The 20,789-nt window shown below is 36.2% G+C and overlaps 1 protein-coding gene across 1 annotated transcript in view; it reads left to right on the top strand.

Moving 5' to 3' along the window:
- The window catches only part of GNB4 (G protein subunit beta 4), a 48,002-nt gene extending 27,588 nt beyond the window's left edge, over nt 1–20,414 (top strand). Inside the window, exons 3-10 of the mRNA XM_037525145.1 lie at nt 5,317–5,355; nt 6,598–6,704; nt 9,073–9,136; nt 10,541–10,703; nt 11,727–11,793; nt 11,900–12,101; nt 15,589–15,805; nt 20,161–20,414. Of these exons, the coding sequence (XP_037381042.1) occupies nt 5,317–5,355; nt 6,598–6,704; nt 9,073–9,136; nt 10,541–10,703; nt 11,727–11,793; nt 11,900–12,101; nt 15,589–15,805; nt 20,161–20,267 (966 nt within the window). The 3' untranslated portion in view covers nt 20,268–20,414. The remainder of the gene's footprint in view (nt 1–5,316; nt 5,356–6,597; nt 6,705–9,072; nt 9,137–10,540; nt 10,704–11,726; nt 11,794–11,899; nt 12,102–15,588; nt 15,806–20,160) is intronic.
- The last annotated feature ends 375 nt before the right edge of the window (nt 20,415–20,789 follow it).

Below are 20,789 nucleotides of genomic sequence, written 5' to 3'. Positions count from 1 at the left end.
AACTGAATTTATTCATTAGTTTATCAGTCTACTTACATTAAATAATTTCTAAGGCTGGAATTGGCCAATTACTTTTTTTTTAAGGATTTATTCATTTATTCATTTATTTATTTATTTATACATACAAGCACTGGGTACAGTCAGAAGCACGGGAGGGTGAGAGAATTCACCAGAGCCAGAGCGGGGAGCAGAGCAGGCAGAAGGACCGAAGTACACTGCTGAGGGGAGCAGCGGGCGGCAGGAGAGGTCTGCGCGCCATGTGGGACCCTCCTCTGGTGGCCGGGGAGCAGCCGGGGATTGAACCGGCGCTGCAGAGGCTGCGGGCAGCTTTGCAACCCAGCGTTCAACTGCTGCGCCACCGGGGAGGCCCTGGAATTGGTCAATTACTTTTAATCATGTCTCAAAGAACTCTCCAAAAATCAGTCCAAAGAAATAAAGTGTAGACTAATGGCTTCTTTGTCCCTGAGAAGTTAATATTATATATGTAGTCCTTCCTGTAAGATAACAGATCTCTTCTTATTTGCACACCTGGAATTGTAGATTGATTTGGGGGTACAATACAATGAGGCAGGGCTGTGTGTGTGTATATATGTATGTTTATTGAGATCATGTTTGAGGGTTATAGGTTCACAGCTCTACAAATGTAGCTTATCACACCGTGCCCATCACCAGAGCCCCAATTATCTGCTATCATAATTCATTGTTTTCCTTTCTGCCCTTGCTCTCATACACTGCCCTCCCTCTCATAACCTGCCCTCCCTTTTTGGTAGCCTTAGTTCTGCAGACATATTTCAAAGATATGTTTTTGTCTGCTCCTTTGCTTTGTTTATATTCCACAGATGAGTAAAATCACCTGGTATTTGTCTCTCCCCTTCTGACTGACTTCATTTAGCATAGTGAAATCAGCTGAGTGAAATATAGCTGAGTAGCATACCATTGTCTCTATACATCACCTCTTTATCCACTCATCTTTTTGTGAACACATAGGTTGTTTCCATAAGTCGACCTTTGTAAATGGCGCTGTAGTGAACATAGGAATACATATATGTCTTTGAATTAGTGTTTTTGTATTCTTAGGGTAGATACCTAGGGAGGGATTGCTGAATCAGATGATAAACCTTTTGTAATGTTTTGAAAGACTGCCATACTGCTTTTTATAGGAGTTGAACTAGGCTACATTCGCTCCAGTAATGTACCAGCGTTCTCCATTCAATCTTGGGAGGTTGTGTGATTCCTAGAAATTTTTTGTTTCTTCTAGGTTATCCAATTTATTTTCATAAAGACATTCATAATAGTGTCTTATGTTCCTCTGTGTTTCTGTGATACCTCTTGTGACTTCTCTTCCATTTCTGATTCTGTTTATTAGAATTTCACCCCTTTTTTTCCGTAGTGAGCTTAACTAGAATTTTGCCTATTTTGTTTATAGGCAAAATTTGTTTTCAAAGAGCAAGTTGTTGGTTTCATTAATCTTTTGGATTATCTTTTTTGATTTCTATTTGATTTATTTCCACTCTAATTTTATGATTTTGTTCCTTTTACTGTGTTTCTTTTCCATTTGGTCTTCATTTTCAATCTTACTTAAGATGTAAGATTAGGATGTTTGTTTGAAATCTTTCTGTTTGTTGATGTATGCCTGTATTGCTATTATTTGCCTCTTTATTCTGCTTTTGCTGGATCCCACATGTCTGATAGCTCTTGTCTTCATTTTCATTCATCTAATGAGGAAGATATTATCACATTGTAATATACTAGGAAAACATTAATCTACACAATATTAGAGTGCAGTAAAGCATTAATAATTATTAGTGGCATGCTAGATAACTAGAAGTCAACTTGGAAGTAAATAATACAGTTAAGGGCATAAGAAACAAATACAAGCTCCCTCTGCAACAAAATTAAAAGACACAACTTTCAAACCATGACAGGATGGGGAAGAGTGTCAAATATAGTCGTGCTTATATCAACAAACAGAAAGATTTCAAATTGTTTCCTTTGCCTGTAATTATACTACTTTGCCTCATAGGTCTCCAATTATTCATTGAGTCATAGTCATCTTCTAAAAAGCTTATCAGAGTTCTTGGCTTTATTTTTCCTTTTATTGAAAGGCAGTGAAACATGGACTTCACCTTTTACTTTGTGACCATAGGCAAGGTTTTTTTTTTTTTAACTACTTGATGCTTGATATCGCTACTGTCGAGTGAGAATACTAATGCCTGCAGTCTAGGCTGGTGGAGAAGATTAAATGAAATGACATGTAAAGGACTTAGCCCAATGCCTATAAGTGGCACTTTAGTTCACTTACATAAAGTTTGGACTTGGTGTCACTCGACTGGTCACTACCTGCCGTGTGTTATAATTCCTTCTGCACAGTTGCTTCTACTACCTGTTCTCGATGGACAACTCTGTGTTTTAATCATCTTCATGTCTCCTCAGCATCCCAAAAAACACGATGTCATGGGTGCAGGTGCCCACTGAATCATCTCCTCCCATGATTTCAAGTAACCACAAGTATGGAAAGGACTGTGTACTTTTCTTCTTAGTTTAATCATGTCACACTATACTTAAAGCTCCTTTCTTCCTTCTTTCTGGCCCCTCCGGGAATATAATCTATATATGTAGTTAAATATGGCATAAACACATAACATAATTGTATTAGTTATCAAATGTATTTGATAAGTACAATTCATTTTAAATTCAAAAACAGAACAGATTTGTCTTGGTTTGTAATTGTTACTTTTTTGATTCAGTGTGAAAAATGTTACTCTTATTTTACATGAAGATGTTAATGTCAGATCTTATATTTCTTCCAGTGGAAAATATGAAATTCAACCTTTAATATTATTTTATATTCACTTTTACAGTGGATAGTAATGTTCTGAAAAGTAAGTTCTTTGTAAATAGAATGTCTGCATAATATAAATTTATGACTTGCTAAAATTTTCATGGAATTTTTATATTCCAACATATTATAGTTTTTACTACCTATTTACACTTCAATTCATTTTCAGTTCAAAAATTATTTGATTAACATTAAAGTGTGCTCTAAAAGAGCAGTGATATTTAGCCTTTCCTCTGCTGTATTCACGGTGCCTAGCATAGTGCCTGACGCAGTGTTCAACAGATTTTTTACCAGAAAAGTAAATCAAGAAAGATCATCCAAACAATGATAATTCATTTCATAAAGCTTAAATCAGAGAACTTTTTTATAGCATTTAGTTTTCTACTGCACTGCTTTTGGAACATGACTCCACTGATTCTTGTGAACAGACCATCTCTGTCATTTCTGGAACTTCTTTTCATTGTAGAAATGTGGGTGACATTATTATTTGCCAAATAAGGTTTCTAAACTCACAATTTGACTAAGAATGAGAGAATCAAATCATATATTTGTGCAACTGCTTCTGAACACCCTTATGCAGAAATATTCTAAGTGTTTATAAATAGGCAGAAAGGGCAACCAAGATGATCAGTTATTTCTCCCTTGACTGGAACAAGTTGTCCATTTGGAACATTTGCTCAACAAATATTGTGTACCTCCTCTTGACACAGGCGTACGCTAAGCATAGTAGGGAAGAGCAAAGTTGAAGAGAATACTGCTCTAGCTTTTGGTGAAAAAAAATTTATTTTAAGTCTAATAGGAAGAATTAATTGCATTTCTGATTTTTCCCATGTTTGTGAATTTGTTAACTTGGGTTTCAATATTCTGTTGCTTATTAAGTATGCTATAAGCTTGACTTTACTGATTTTTGTCATACTGATTTGTTGCACTTCCTCCTTTGGCAGTTCCCTTCAGTGGTATAAAAATTTGGGGTCTCTTGGAAAAGCTGCCCTGTAATGCTTAGGCATACAAGCCTGCTTGCCTATAGGGAATTTGCTGTAAAAATATAGACACTACCCCATTTATATTTTCTATTACATAACATTTTATCTTGAGATATAGAATTTATTCATACTATATCAAAAATATTTTATTATTTTTAAAGATTTATTTTAGTTATTTATGTATACAAGAACTGGGATGTAGGCCAGAGGTACGGGGGGTGAGAGGATTCACCGGAGACAGAGTGGGTAGCAGAACAGGTGGATCTACTGAAATACACTGCTGAGGGGAGCAGCAGGCAAGACAAGAGAGGTCTGCTGTGCCATGTGGGTGGCTCCCTGGCCAGGGATGAACTCGTGATTCACTGGCTTCATAGCGCTGAGACTTAACCCCTTGTGCCACCAGGGAGGCCCCAAAAATATTTTATTATTAATAACAATATTTATGTACAGTATATTTGCAAGACATTTAAGGACATGTTACCAATTTGATATTTCTTAAATGAACTGGATTATACTATAAATCCTTCTTGTCATCTCATCCAGAACAAATAGAAGGAAACTTAGAACTCTTATTTCTGTGGAAACAAATATAATTGCAAATATTATCACTTTATTACTCTAGTTCATTTTTTACTCAGATATGATTTTAAAAAATATTTTAATTAAGAACTAAAAGTGTATTTTCACAATGGAGTGAAATTGAGAATATAAATAAACCCATACATCTGTGATCAACTGATTTTAACAAGGGTAACAAGACCATTCAATAGGGTAGGAATAGTTTTTTCAATGAATGATACTGGGACAACTGGATCTCCACATGCAAAAGAATGGACAATAACTGTTGTGAGGATGTGAAGAAATTGTGAGAATGTAAAATGGTGCAGCTACTGTGAAAATTGTCAGTGTTTTTTAATAGAGTTAGCATGTCCCCCGCCAGTTTATTCCTGAGTTTATACCCAGAGGAATTAAAAACATATGTACACATAAAAACGCAGATATGAATGTTCGTAACAACATTGCATGTAAAGACCAAAAAGTGGAAACAAATGTTCACCAGTTGATTAATAGATTAACAAAACGTGGTTTATCTATTCAGTGAACTATTGTTCAATCGTAAAAACAAAGCACTGATAAATGCTTTAGTGTAATGAATCTTGAAAACATTACCCTAAATGATTAAAATGTCATATAGTGTATGATTCTATTTTTATGAAATTTCCAAAGGAAGAAAATCCATAGAGTTCGAAAGCAAATTCGTGATTGCCAGAGGATGAGGAGAGAGAATTGGTGGATAAGGGGTTTCCTTTGGGGGATCACAAAAATGTTCTGGAATTATAGAGTGGTGATAGTTGCACCTTAAAATAAGTAAGCTGATTAATCTTATGTGTATTTTATCTAAAGTTATTTAAAATAAAAGATGTGATACAGTAAAAAATATTTTGCAAATCTACATTTTCATATCTAAATGTATTTTATCTTTCTTTACTTTAGGATGCTAGGAAAGCGTGTAACGATGCAACCCTTGTTCAGGTAAAATGATTTTTAGCCTCAGTTCATTTAAGTATTTTACAGGAGACAGCTCAAATTGATGCAAATGGCATTCACATTCTTTTTTTTTTTTTTGGCATTCACATTGTTTTTATTAGAACTTAATTGGAAAAAATCAGGAGATCTCTATTTAATAACTCTTTGCAATCTATCAGTCCCTGTGCAAGTGTTTTTTATTAGGTTTTTTTTTTTTTTTTTTTTTTTTTTTGCGTAGAAGAACCAGGGTGTAGGCCAGAGGTGCCAGGGCCAGTGGGGAAAGATTCACCGGAGACAAAATGGGGAGCAGAACAGGTGATTTTACTGAAATACACTGCTGAGGGGAGTAGCTGGTGAGACAGGAGAGATCTGCTGAGCCTTGTGGGTTCAGCTCCCTCTCTGGGATTGAACTCATGCTGTAGTGGCTGGTGATAGCTTGATAGTACTGAGACTTTAACCCCTGGCGCCACCAGGGAGGCCCAAATATTAATCACTATTATTAAGGAAATATTTTACCTGACTTCTTATAGATAGAATGATAAACGTCCTACTCTTTGATCATCAAGAGTTAGGTTTTTATTTGACTGCTTTTTTTTTTTTTTTTTTTTTTACTGAAGTTGAAAAGTATGTCAGTTATTTTTCAGTTAATAGTGTACAGCAGATATTCCCACTGGAAAATGTGCAAGTAGGATCATTTTAAGTTAATCACACTTTTTCTTGATCAGTCCTGTAATGATGCCATGGAATTATTTATATTAAATTAACTTAATTTGCTGTGCATTCATCTTATGTGTGTTCTTTTACTTAAATTTTTAAAATTAAATTGAATACGGTGGTGTCTGTTACAGCTACCTCTTTTCTTGTTTTGGAACCATGCTCCTTCAAGTTTCAGGCATACAGCATGATGGTCTGATTTTCAAATATTGTGAAATGATCACCACAGTGGGTTCACTTAACAGCGCTCTCCTCATGGAGATATAATAAAAAAATAAAGAAGACGAAAACATTTACTGCTTGTGACAAGCACTCAGGACTCACTCTTACAGCTGTGCTGTGTGTCCCACGCCGCTGCTGGCTCTGCCACCCTGTGCTCTGTGACATCTAACTGGATGTTTGTACCCTTTGGCTACCTTCCTCCGGTTTCCCCACGCCCTCCTGTTTGCCGTTTTGCCTATTAATTTTTCTAGTTTTCGTTATCTTCTGAGCTATGTTTAAGGCAAAGGATAACATTTTTGTCACTTTCTAAAGATCACGTCAAATACGGACACCGTGGGTCGAATACAAATGCGAACAAGGCGTACGCTGAGGGGCCACCTTGCTAAGATCTATGCCATGCATTGGGGATATGACTCAAGGTTTGTTTCTGCTGTTTTCAAACTATCAGACTAGTTGTGTGTGTTAAGGTAATTAGCCTTTTCTTGGTTTAAATTGTATTTATGAAGTATTTGCAGAAAATGATCCAAAGGAATAGTTTGGCTTTCACTAACAATATTTATCAACTTTTAAAAGTTTAGAAATTAATGATCCATGAAAGCTATTTAGAAAAAGATTTCTTTACAGTACAGTATTGCACTTTGTTTTTAAATGTGCCAAAAGCAGTTTTATTGTATATTTACCTTGACATTTTAGTTAAGTATTTGTAGTTAAGAATTTTGGTTAAATATTCAGTTATTTTTTGTTTATTTTTTTAAAGATTCATTTTATTTATTTATGCATACAAGAGGTGAGGTGTAGGTCAGAGATGTGGTGGGGAGCGAGTGGATTCACCAGAGACAGAATGGGGAGCAGAACAGGCAGATCCACTGAGATTCACTGCTGAAGGGAGCAGCAGGTGAGACAAGAGAGGTCTTCTCTGCCATGTGGGTTAGCTCCCTGGCCTGGAATCCAGCTCATGCTGCACTGGCTGCCCATAGCTTCATAGTGCTGAGACCAGGGATGCCCCTCAGTTAAGTATTTGTTGAATTTCTTCTATATATGTTACTGGATATTGCCCTATTTACTACCTTAACTCACAAAGGATAGAGTGACATAAATGTGCATGTGTTCACATGCGTGCATGAATGTGCATGCACACACACACACATACACTGCTGATGTGTGGTATGCAGGTGGGTGGCTGGACAGGTGGTCATCACAGTTCACTTTGTTCATAGGATTATAAAGCAGTCTGCACTTTTTCCAAACTCACAGTAGGTTAGTCTGCTGCTGTATTAGTTGACTTGTTTTATTTAATTTTATTTGGGAAAAGCATTTTTTAATAGAAATTGTACGTTTTTCCTCTTCTTCCAGAAGAAAATAAAATTGTGCAGAAGCGTCACTCACCTGTTACTAATGCTTGGCACATCTACATGTGAATGGGATATTTGAGTACTGTAATTAGAACATGTGCCTCTTAGGAAGGGATAAATAAATGATATAATTTGACAACTGGCATCAAGCTTGGTCAGATGTTTTATTGTTTTTTTTAAAGAAACTTGTGATTAAAAAAATGATACAGCATGCTTTTAATGCAAAATACTATCATTAAAACAATGTCAGTGGTTTTTTCCTTAAAATTTTTTCAAAATGGTTGTTTTTTTAAAAAGGTATCACCAAAGAACCTTTCTCATTCTGATTATCAGTTCTTTATGTTCTTCTCAACTCAATGCTGATGACTCCAGTTCACTTTTGAAGAATTTACTTAAGATTTCATCCGAGACCTACTATAAGATATTCCCTTTTCATGAAAACTTACAGCAGTTGCCACAAAAGAAACTGATGAAGTATGAGGAAATGGGTGGCTGGGTGATAGGATGGGAGGTGATTTTCTTCACTATGCATCCTTTTGTACTTTTTGAATTTTATACAATAGTGAAAAATAAAATTCCCAAACAAAACAAAATCTTTGTAACAAACAATTATTTTGATAAGAGTTCATACTTAGCCTACCAAACAAGCTTCTGCAGTCTAAGCCCAGTCTACTTTTTTCAACTATTTTTTCCATTTCTCACAAACTCTAGATAATTAGAAAATTCACAATTCTGGAGACACCTATTATATTTCTCTACTACTATATTTCTCTACATATTGATTGTACATACCACCACCCCCAGAATATAGACTTTTTCATTAGTGCTTCAAATTCCATTTTTTTCAATATGGATTCTCTTTTGCAGGATTTGACTTGATTGACTCAACTAGTGGTTAATTGCCTCTCTTTTACTTAGTGTTGCTTTTTTTTTAATACCACACCTTGACAGTTTTCACTTACTTGATTTATTATAAATTTCTATAAATGTCTATTTTCACTAGATGATAGAGGCCTCAATGGTAGGTGGCTTTTCCTGCTTTGTACCCATAGTGCCCTGCTTCACAAACTCTCAGTTGATATTTTTAGATTCAGTGAACTTGGTTTTATGCTTGTATGTACTTTATTCTCATTGAATTTAAGTGAGTAAATATTAAATCAGCCAGCTAATATTTGCAGAATCTTGAATAAAATTTAGAATGTTCACTGTGAAAGAATCATAACCAGAGGTATTTTTAGTGAAATGTCTAAATTTTGCTATTTTGAAAATTCTTGCCATGCAGAATAAATTTTTTAAAGTTGGGAGAATATTTTAGTGCCAAGTTTTTAATATGAAATAGTTACTCTTTTCTTTTCCATTCTACTTTAATGCAATACGTAACTAATTTAAACTACTTTTTTCCCCTGTCAAATTATTTTTATGTTTGTTCCTCCAGGCTACTAGTCAGTGCTTCCCAAGATGGAAAATTAATTATTTGGGATAGCTATACAACAAATAAGGTAGAATTTCTTAATCATTCTTTTAAGAAAACTTGTATTTGGTTTGATGTTCACCAGTTCTTTCCTTTATTCTATTATATCAGACTTAATTGATTTCTAAGATAAACTTATTCCCTGTATTTTAATCTAGTTCCCTCTAGATTTCCTCTTTGGTGTTTATTATTTAGCCCTTTTTTATTCCCAAAGACAATTACAAGAATATTTTCAGTTTTTTTTTTTTTACTTAAGTCTCATATTTCTTATTTGAATATTAGAAATGAGTTTTCATCAGTTTTGCCATGAGTGATTTTGTTAAAACAATTCCCATTTCCTAATGTGTCAATGCCCCTGAAATTTTTATTTCTAGTTGTGGGAAACCTAGAATGCTAGTGTGAAGCTTTTCTTTGGACCATTGCAGGCATGGATTTGTGTTTCCGGATTGCTGAGAAGATATAGTAGTTTGGGGGCAAATTCCAATTTACTTAGATCCCTTGGTGGTGAAAGTCAGCAGATACTCCTGACATGTCAGCTGGAAGGAATCCCTGCCTTGAAGGTGTTAAGCAGTATGAAAAGCTTCAGGGAAACTCTCACAGTCCAATACCTTGAGATTCTATAAGCAAGGATTTACATTAAAGATTTGAAAGTCCTGTTTTGCAAAGTAATTAGTTGCTTTAGTGTGACTGAGATTTTAAAGACAGTTAAGACATCTGTAATATAATAGTTTTTATATATTGATAAGTTTTGGCATGTATCTTTTACAATATTTTCCTAAAACAAATAAATGTATTTTGGAAATACAATATTAAGTGAAAGCTAGTAGTTACCATATGATGTGTTGATTCTCTATATGGACATTTTATTCTTGCTATTCCCACACAGCCAAAATTTTTGCCACCTGACCTGCATTTGGATGTTTGATTTTGAGCCACAGCATATGCACCAGTAATAGAAAAATAGGAGTGCTGTCTCTTCATGGAAGAGCCATTTTAATTGATGCTCATACTTGTTAGTTATCATGTCCCTTTGTATTGTTCAGTGTCATAGTGAAGAAGATTTCTCTTTTTGAGCACCACTACAAAGCAAAGAATTTGATTAGGTTGTGTTCTTTAACTTTTTTACACTTAATATATCAGATGGCTCTAGGGGCATTGAAACATCCTGTGTTTTTGCTTCTATTAAGAGGCTGACACCTGAAAAAAGCACTCCTTATGTCTGAAAACAGGCATGTTAGTGTGCTTTAGTATTTTAGTTTTCATTGTTCACTTTCTCAAAGCATTGAATTCCTTATTTCATTTGGCTTATTTTTCCTAAATGTAATTTTAATAGAACTGCTTTATTGTAAATAGATTTGAAAATAACGTGACTATTTTTGCTATTTTTGAAATCATTACTTCATCATAACTTTGTTGCTTGTTCCCCATGCAGATGCATGCTATTCCTTTGAGGTCCTCCTGGGTGATGACCTGTGCTTATGCACCCTCTGGCAATTATGTTGCTTGTGGAGGACTGGACAACATCTGCTCTATATATAACTTAAAAACCAGAGAGGGAAATGTGAGAGTGAGCCGAGAGCTACCTGGCCACACAGGTGAGCTAAATGAAATATTACTCCCTACCAAGCCTGCCTCCTGAAGAATGAGCTGATCAAGGAGAACCAGTGACAAGTTGTACCCAGCTGGCCACAGGATGAGTACTAATCAATTGAGAGTAGAAATTACTGTGAATCATAGAAGCACTAACTTTTTATTGTCATACAAATGATGACCATAATTTTACTTTTCTTTCCAAGACAGCTGTGTTATTTTTGTAAAAATGAAAAACTTTCTGCAAAAAATTTTTAAAAATGCAAAAAGAAAGCAAATATAATTTTCTCTATTCCCTGTAACCATGTAACAATTGGGAGATTTTGGCATTTATAATCATTAATTAATTAATTAATACATGTGATTGAAGGCATGTATTAACCTGCATTAATGAAATCTTTTTCATAATGTGATATGTATTGCTTTATTAGCCAGTGGACCTTGCCAAAGTTCAGTAATACAGTATTTGGTTAACAGTGTTACTAGGGTATTTATTGCCACTCATTTGATTTTTGCTCTGAATTCTTGGTGATACTATTTGACAATGCTTTTAACAAAATCTTTATAATGGCATGTTCCTGCCATTGCCACATTTTAAAACACCACGGAATGCTAGTCATTCAAATGCTACTTTTTGCTGAAAAGGTGAGGATGTTGTTCCAAATTTCTCAGAGAACTTTTATTTTGCCAAGGTGTCTCACTCAGGCTGCCATAGATTATAGTTATTTGTGTGACTGGTTGTCTCCCTCGCTCAGGTAATGTCACGGGTAGAAGGTACCGTGTCTTACTGAACTTTGCAACTCTTAGAGAGTTGTTGTCTTTGACATAGTAAATACCTGACAGTTTGTTGATAAAATGTGGCTGTAGACAGCATATAGTTTAAAATACTTAGAAGTAGAACTATAATCTATACTAACAAATGCTTTTTGCCCCTGGGATTATAATTTTATCACATATATTACCATTTCAGATGCAACTGAGTTATTCAGCGGTCAGTAACCTAAAATGTGTTATTCTGTATCCTATAGGCTACTTGTCCTGCTGTCGGTTTTTAGATGACACCCAAATTGTTACAAGTTCAGGAGATACAACTTGGTAAGTTTATTGCAGAAGAATGCTGATTTTGTGGGTTGAGAGTAGTGAGAACTAATGTAAGAGAGAATAATTGTCATTAATCATTTTTATTTATTTTTAATTACAGTGCTTTATGGGACATCGAAACTGCCCAGCAGACCACCACATTCACTGGGCATTCTGGAGACGTGATGAGTCTTTCTCTGAGTCCTGACATGAGGACTTTTGTTTCTGGGGCTTGTGATGCATCTTCCAAATTATGGGATATTCGAGATGGAATGTGTAGACAGTCTTTCACGGGACATGTGTCAGATATTAATGCTGTCAGTGTAAGTGCATAGCATTCTAAGGAAAATGCCTCGTGCATTTAAAGTGTGGATCTCTGTAGCATGATTTTAATAGCAAACTACCTTCAAAGATTCTTATAAACAATATTCTCTTATTACATTGACTCCCCAAAAAGGGTTTGATTTTTCAAAAAAAGTGGAGACATTTTGATCCATAAGTCTAAATCTTTATTTATAGGTGAACAGTAAGTTTTATTTCTAAATTTAGAGAGATGGGTTCTGTTCTGGGTAACGGATGTATGGTCATCCTGTCTCTGCAACAGAGAGGACGTGTGTGCTTGCCTCCTACACTCTGAGCCAGAAGAGGTAATCTTCTGAACTGGGTGTTATGCGGGGCGGGGCCTGTATTGCACTGTAGGCTTCTCTGTTCTGGTTTGGGATAGATAACAGGTTTAATCTTACTTCCTGATATAATGTGTGCAAATGATAGTGCTGGATTCCTGCCAGAAACGACAGGGCGTACCTTGGTGGATGTTAGAATGGAAGAAAATGGTCAAACCACTGGATTATAAGCAGGCAGTAAGGGTTTGGTGAAGCCTTTTGCATTACTGAAGGCATTCACAGGAACTTCACAGTAACCTGGGATGATTAATGGATGTTTGATAGGTAGAAGAAATTTTGGCAAGAGGGCTCCTTGTACCTTTTTGGAAATTTAAAAGGAGGAGAAAAATATTGTATATATTTGATATGGAGAAGCCATTTCCTTTGGGACAAAGCTTTAACCATCCTGAAAGCATTAAAGTAAAGTACTTGTATTTCCAAGAACCTGTTCACCACTAACACTACCTGTCTGTACCATTGCCGTGAGTGGGGGCCTCTAGACAGTGAACCACACAGAAAAATACTTGGTTATTAAATAAGACATCAATACCATTATCACAGTTTAAATTGTCCTGAAACTTCCAGCCTATAAAATTGGACCCAAAACTGAAATAAGGGATGCATTAGGAAGTAGGAAAAACATTTAAGTAGAAAAAATACCATTATTTGCAAGTGATGTGTTTAACTATCTAGCTACCTCAAGAAAGTCTATTGTGTTTTCTGGACTACAAAAATTATTTTAAAGTCAATAACTTTCCTATAGCAATAATAGCCAGATAAAATAGAAAGGAAGAAAATCCTATTGAGAATAGCAAAATCCTATATGAAATAGGCAAGGAATAATTTCCAAGAAATGTGCAGAATCTTTATTTAAAAGAGCATAATATGTTATTGGTCAACTTTGTTTATAATACTTGGAAATATATTCAGTGTTACTGGATATGAAGAATGCATATTGTACACTAATCCTTTAGCTTACAAGCTAATATTTAGGTTTAATACAAAATTTTTTTAAAGATTTATTTTTATTTATTTATGCATACAAGAACTGGGGTTTAGGCCAGAGTTTCAGAGGTAAGAGGATTCCAGAGAGAGAGTGGGGAGCAGAACAGGCAGATCTACTGAAAAACGTTGCTAAGGGGGGCTGCAAGCCAGACAGGAGAGGTCTGCTGTGAGAGGTCTGCTGTGCCTTGTGAGTTAGCTCCCGGGCCTGCAGTGGGTGGAACTCATGCCACAGTAGCTGCCTGTAGCTTGATATCACTGAGACTTTAACCCCTGCGTCGCCAGGAAGGCCCCAAGTTTAATAAAAATTTTAATCAAACTCCTAGTGGATTTAGGTTTTTGAGAGGAGTCTAACTAAGGAATATGGAGAAAAGATACTTTGCCAAATGTGAAACTTAAGTGCAAAAAAAAAAAAAAAAAAAAAAAAGAGAGAGGATAGACTGACTTGGAGCAGAATAACAATGGTGCTTTACCATGACAGATAATAAAATTTACTTTTAAATTATGATTAAAAAAGAAAGTGGATCACAGGTACAAGAAGGGATTGACCAAAAACTCAAAACTAGCATTTTTGTGTATATAAGTGTTTGGTAATAGCTATAGCAATGAAATCAGTAGAAAAAGGATTACTTAATTAACATCTGGGACAACTGCTTAACTATTAAGAAACTTTAATTAGATCCTTACTGTGGAGAAAAAGGAACTCTTCTGCACTGTTGGTGGGAGTGCAAACTGGTCCAACCACTATGGAGAGCTGTGTGGAGATTTCTGGACCTACTAAACATAGAGCTTCCATATGATCCAGTAATTCCACTCCTAGGTATTTACCCAAAGGACACAGAAACATCAATTCCAAAGAGCACCTGCACCCCTATGTTTATAGCAGCACTGTTTACAATAGCTAAGCTTTGGAAACAACCCAAATGCCCAAAAGTAGATGACTGGATCAAGAAGATGTGGTACATATATACCATGGAATATTACTCAGCATTAAAAAAAGATAAACACATGCAATTTGCAGCAACATGGATGGCGCTGGAAGGGATCATGCTCAGCGAAATAAGCCAAAAAGAAAAAGAAAAATACCGGATGGTCTCACTCATAGCAGGAATCTAGAAAACTTAAATAAGGGACCAGGAAAATGAATATAAGAAAGTGAAAATCAAAATCAACAAAAAACTATGAACCAGAGACACTTTTTGGGGGGTGGGGGGCGGGAGGGGAAGGATTGGGGTCAGAATGGGGCGTTTGCAATTGTATGGGGGAATATAAAAATAAAATTTAAGATTAAAAAAAAATAATTAGATCCTTACAATGAATGCTCTATATCAAATTAATTCCACATGGATAAAAATGAAGATGTAAAAAGTGAAGTCATTAAAAAAGAAACAAGAAAATATAATTGAACGTCAGTTAACCTGGGAAAGGAATTTTATTCGTACAACAAGGAAATCTCAAAGGGAAAGATAAACAAATATGACTACATAAAAATTAAAAACTGCTTTCTATTTTGGGGGAAGTAAACCAAATTTATAGTCTTCATTTTATTTTTTATAAATTAGCAAGTTCAGTACTGAGCATGGTGAAAAATAGCAAAGGTCATTAATAAGCAGTTCATAAAAGAGGTATGACAGATGGCCAATAGATCTATGGAAAAAGTGATTTCCTTTTTGTAAAAAACCAACGTTGAGTAGAGCCAGTAACTGAGCAGTAAGTTTCATAAACTAATAATGAATAGTTCTCTTACCACTAGCTTAGCCTTATAATGTCATCTAACTGGAATGCTGTATGTTCTATGTTATAAAATCTTTCCTATTTATTTCTCATGATGGGAATTTTGAATATTTCTTTAAGAATATACATCAGTAAATTCTCTCAATAGTATTTGAGGTAACTGTTCTAATGAGACACGTGGAGTGCCAGCGCCAGCCCTCACTGAATACCTGCTATGTGCTCAACAGTGGGCTGTGTCCTCGGCACTTGCTATTTCATTCCATCCTAACCAATGGCTCAAAGGGTTTAGGCATCTTTAGTGCCCATCGTCATTCACCTGGTAAGAAGCCAAGTTGGGATTTGAATCTAGCCTTGTCTTCTGCCATGCCTCATGTGATTTTTTGTGTATTTCCTTTGTTACTTTTCTTTCTAGTTTTTCCCAAATGGATATGCCTTTGCTACTGGCTCTGATGATGCCACTTGCCGGCTCTTTGACCTTCGTGCAGACCAAGAGTTATTAATGTATTCTCATGACAGCATCATCTGTGGAATCACTTCCGTAGCCTTCTCAAAAAGTGGGCGCCTCCTGTTAGCTGGTTATGATGACTTTAATTGTAATGTCTGGGATACGCTAAAAGGAGATCGTGCAGGTTAGTAAATAAATGCACATGTGGCTTTGATTTTTTTATATCTTAAAGGGACAGGTTTTTTAGGAAAAGGAGAAAGAAAAAGAGACACCTGTACAGTTTCAGGTGGGCAGAGAGCTGCTTCTGCTGCTGCTTTCCACAGGAAAAAGTTTTATGAAAAGGAACACCTACATAGGCACAGGCAGGCAGGAGCACTGCCCAGTTTTGATTTTATCTGGCAGCATAAAAAGGTTGTCATCAGTTGTTTGGAGGCTTCCTGCTCACCCTGGAGCTGAGGGCAACCTGGCAGTCCTCATTCATGTTCCCATCCATAAATCACATGCAGGTTTGTTTTCTGAAGAGTGACAGCTAGTTCTGTAATAATTTCTTGTTTAGTAAGTGTTGGTATAAAGATGAATAGTGAATATCAATGTCTTTGTTTTCCCAAACTGCAAATTTCTTATAAACTGACAGGAAACTTTGTAATCGCTCTGGGTCACCTTTCTCTGGGAACTGGTCTGTGCGAAACCCTACGCAGACCCACAGTTGTCCTTTACCGCCAAGCTCTGAGTGCTCCCCGCAGCACCCTCCGAATGTTAGTGTGTGTGTGTTGAGTCATACTATACAGTGATTTTTAAAAATTGTAATCAAAATTATCTTGGGCCTCCCTGGTGGCACAGGGGGTTGAGCACAGCGCTGTGAGGCTGTCCATGGCCTTTTGCGGCATGAGTTTGATCCCTGGCCGGCCAGGGAGATACCCACATGACGCAGCAGACCTCTCCTATCTCACCCGCTGCTCCCCTCAGCAGTGTATTTCAGTCAGTCTGCCTGTTCTGCTCCCCACTCTGGTGAATCTTCTCACCCCCTGCGACTCTGGTCTGTACCCTACTTCTTAAAAAACAAAAAAAACCCAAAATTATCCTTAGGGAAGCAAACTCTTACACAGCCTTTTACCAAAACAGCATTTCTCTGACCCCAACCCATATTTTGTGCTCCCAAACGTAGCTGCTTTTTAAGTAATTTATATCTTTAAATAACATGTCTGTATTGTTACTTGATTTGAAAAAAAACACAAAACTTCTTTAGGCATTATCTGTTATTTTCCTGTCATCATGGACACTGAGGGTTTGGCTTTAATGTCCTTCCTCTCACCACAGCCACATCCTTTCTATCGTCCAACTTTTCCCATATAGTGAACTTTGTCTAGAACATCAGTGTTTACATAATTGTGAGTTTTTAAACAGTTGTTACTGCTGGGCAATGAGACATAGATGACTTTGCTACGTGTATTTTTCATATTCTTCAGTTAAATTAATTTTTAATTTATATTATTAATTTTGATGTGCTTCTTGGTAGTTAATCCTCCAATTTTCTTCCAATTTTGTTGTCTTGGAGTGGATCCATTTTCATCCATTATGTGCATAGTCAATGGAGTTTTTCATTCTGGAACTTACACCTCGTATAGTGAAAATCTGAGGGACTTAATTTCATGTCCATTATTATCATTCTCTTCTAGTCTCCCATTACTAACTTCCATGGATTTTTCTTAGATTCTTATGTTCCTTCCTGTTTTCTTAGCTGTGTTTTTGGGAGAAATGTTCACCTTTTCTTGCAGGACAGTTTTGACTGTCTACTTTCGCTACTGTCTTTTTAATTTGAGAATATTTTAAGAAGACTCCCATTCTTTTTTCATTTCTGTGCAGTTATTAATGAAAAAAATTTTCTAAGTTTTATTCTTTTTTTTTAAGATTTATTTATTTATTTATACAAACACTGGGTACAGTCAGAAGCGTGGGAGGGTGAGAGAATTCACCAGAACCAGAGCGGGGAACAGAACAGGCAGAGTGACAAAATATACTGCTGAGGGGAGCAGTGGGCAGCAGGAGAGGTCTGCGCGCCATGTGGGACCCTCACCCGGTGGGCGGGGATTGAACCGCTGCTGCCGAGGCTGCAGGCAGCTTCACAACCCAGTGGTCAACCGCTGCGCCACTGGGGAGGCCCTCTAAGTTTTATTCTTTAAGCATAATCTTCTGTGTTTTCCAACCCCGCCCTTCTGATTTTTGTAGTCCTCATCCTTATTTCTAGATTATTTCCTTAAAAGACAGGTTCATATTTAAGAGTGAGGCACTAGCACTGTTTAAAAGGCCTCTCTCTCTCACATGGTTAGGGTGTATTGGCTATAGGCCTCACTGGAGAATGGTAAGTAGACTTTCATTGGGCAACCTCTGGTATATCTTAGCACCTTTCCTCCTGGGCTGGCCATTTTCTCCTCACTTGGATTTTCCACTTTTTTGCCTGGAATGTATAAGCTGGCTCATTTTAGGAGGAAAGCTGGGACCAAATAATTAGCCAGTAAATTTTATTTTCCATTTTCAACAAAGATTACAAATCTCAATTGTGCCTGTTTTCCTCCAGTATGAGACCCTCCTTTACCCTCTCTAATTGTTTTTTTTTTTTTTTTTTTTAAGATTCACCTATTCATGCATACAAGAAATGGGGCACAGGCCAGATGTGCGGGAGGGTGAGAGGATTCACCAGGGAGGTCTCTAATCTTATGCCCTGGTGCAGACCAATCATCTGACTTTGCAGCTGGGGAAGACCTGGAAATCTGATCCCTGATCAGTTTCTATTGTTTTCTTCATCTAATTGGCTCAAGAGCTACCTGATTCTGCTAGTATCTGACCCTTTCGGAGTTGCTGCAAGTGAAATTTGTTTTGGGACTTTGCAGACATTTTTCTTTTCAAGCTTAGTATTTTAGGGTCTCCTAACATAGTTACCACCATCCTACTTACAGACTGTTGTTGCCACTGTCTGCTCTCATATTCTTATAGTTCTAGTGAGTTAATGTCCTTACCCTTTTGAATTCTTATACAGTTGTTGGGGTTTCTAAGCAAATAAAGGCAATATCAACATACCCTGAAATAATTTTCTATAACTTTTCTTGAGAGACTACAGAAATATTAATTTCTACATTGTGCAAGTAGATTCCTGGAGCTACTCTCTCACCCAAAACCTCTTTTAAGATTATAGGTGTTTTTGCTTGAGTTCAATCATTAGTATCCATAATAAAGTAAAAGTGTTTGTTTCCCACATTTTAAAACATATGATTTTTATTTTTTTAAAGATTTATTTATGCATACAAGAACTGGGTTGTAAGTCAGAGGTGCCAGGGGTGTGTGAGAGAGGATTCACCAGAGAGAGTGAGGAGCAGAACAGGCAGATCTTCTGAAATATGGAGCAGTGGGAGAGACAGGAGAGGTCTGCGCCATGTAGGTTGGCTCCCAGGCTGGCCAGGGATCTAACTCCTAGTGCAGTGGCTGGTGATAGCTTGATAGCACTGTCTTTAGCTCCTGCGCCACCAGGCAGGCCCTGATTTTTAGTTTTGCTTTACTTATAACTCAGCTAAACAGACTCAACTTAGCTCAACTGGAATCTTCACCTTAAAATGAATCATGACTTGTGAATTGCAAATTCATTTTCCTTTTCAATGTGACATAATATTTAAGCCACAATGTTTTTAAATTATTTTGACCTATAATGACCTAAATTTTGACCTAAGTTATTTTGACCTATAATGACCTATTTTGACCTAAATTTTCCTGTTACCTGCCACTGTCATACTGGAGGTACTGCAGAAAATATTAAGAGTTAGACAAGATGACCGCCTGTTCCTGGGATTGGGTGAAAATACTATATTTAATTACATAGAAATTATAAATGCAAACTCATAGTATATTGAAGAAAAATATTCTTGTTGAAGATTTGATATATTCTATTAAGTCTTTACAGTTCTCATTTTTCCCCCAAATGCATGGAAATGTCTTTTTATCCTATGTTTATCAGAATATCAAATGAGTTTAACTTAAATATATAAAAGAACCTCAAACCAGGCGAGTACAATGGCTTCAGAATGTTATAACCAAAACACTACATACAGTATTTGGTGGTTAACAGAAAAAAGTAAATAAATTATGTTGGTATTTTGGGAAGTAGTGATTCATTCTGTTTTTGTTGCTCTTATTGCAAAAGGCTACCATTTAAAATTTTGTTTTTATTGAAAATAGCATAGGTTGGTGGCATAATTTGGAATATCATAGACTTATTAGAGATGTAGACTAAAAGTCTACATCTTTTTTTATCTAGCTACAAAAAAGTGTGATTATGGAATAACTTGAAAATGTAAACATAATTTGATGCACAGTTCAAAAATTCATGTAATGGAAAGAATTATATTCTATGTACATGTCCAGGTTACCTCACCGTCAGTCTCCTGTTCTGAGGAGCCTGTTAGCTTTTAAGGGCCCTCCTAGTCCTTTTATGCTTCCACTGAATTCTAAAATTCCCCAGTTGCTAATTTTTTACTGAACTTTGTTTTTCAGGTCTTCTTGCTGGTCATGACAACCGTGTCAGCTGTTTAGGCGTAACTGACGATGGCATGGCTGTGGCAACAGGCTCTTGGGACAGTTTTCTTAGAATTTGGAATTAACAGTGTCATACATACTTTCTGTTCTCCATTGATACCTGGAGAAATCAATGCTACAGCTTATCGCTGTGAAAAAAAAATCCTACCTTATATTTGCAGGTGAAGATTTTCTATTGAGATTATTATATACAAAAAGAAACTTTCACTTAAATCTGAAGGAAAATAAAAAAGGTGAAAAAAAGCAAAGGTGCTTCTTAGATCAAAAGGACCAGTGTATTTGAAGAGTTGCTAATTTAACCTGGATGAGTTTTTGCTAGTACTCAAGTCTAGTTCTTTATTTCTTGGGTTGAACAGAATCTACACATTATAGCAGCCTATCATGTTTGTGTGTGTTTGCATTTTTTAAGAACTGCATTTTAAACTATGTACATAAGAACTGTCCTGTCTTTGAGGTATGTAATGGAGAAAGCAGGTACAGTAATAGATGGAAATGTTACCAATATATGTGTACTTAGTTTGAAGAAAGTCTGCTTGATTGTGACCTCCCTTTTTAACCTAAAAAGTGATTCGACTGCTTAATATTTA

The sequence above is a fragment of the Talpa occidentalis genome, unplaced genomic scaffold (genome assembly GCF_014898055.3).
Source record: "Talpa occidentalis isolate TD23 unplaced genomic scaffold, MPIMG_talOcc4v2.1 talOcc4.4, whole genome shotgun sequence".
In the NCBI taxonomy this organism is placed as follows: domain Eukaryota; kingdom Metazoa; phylum Chordata; class Mammalia; order Eulipotyphla; family Talpidae; genus Talpa; species Talpa occidentalis.
This window is presented reverse-complemented; position numbering and strand designations above follow the sequence as displayed.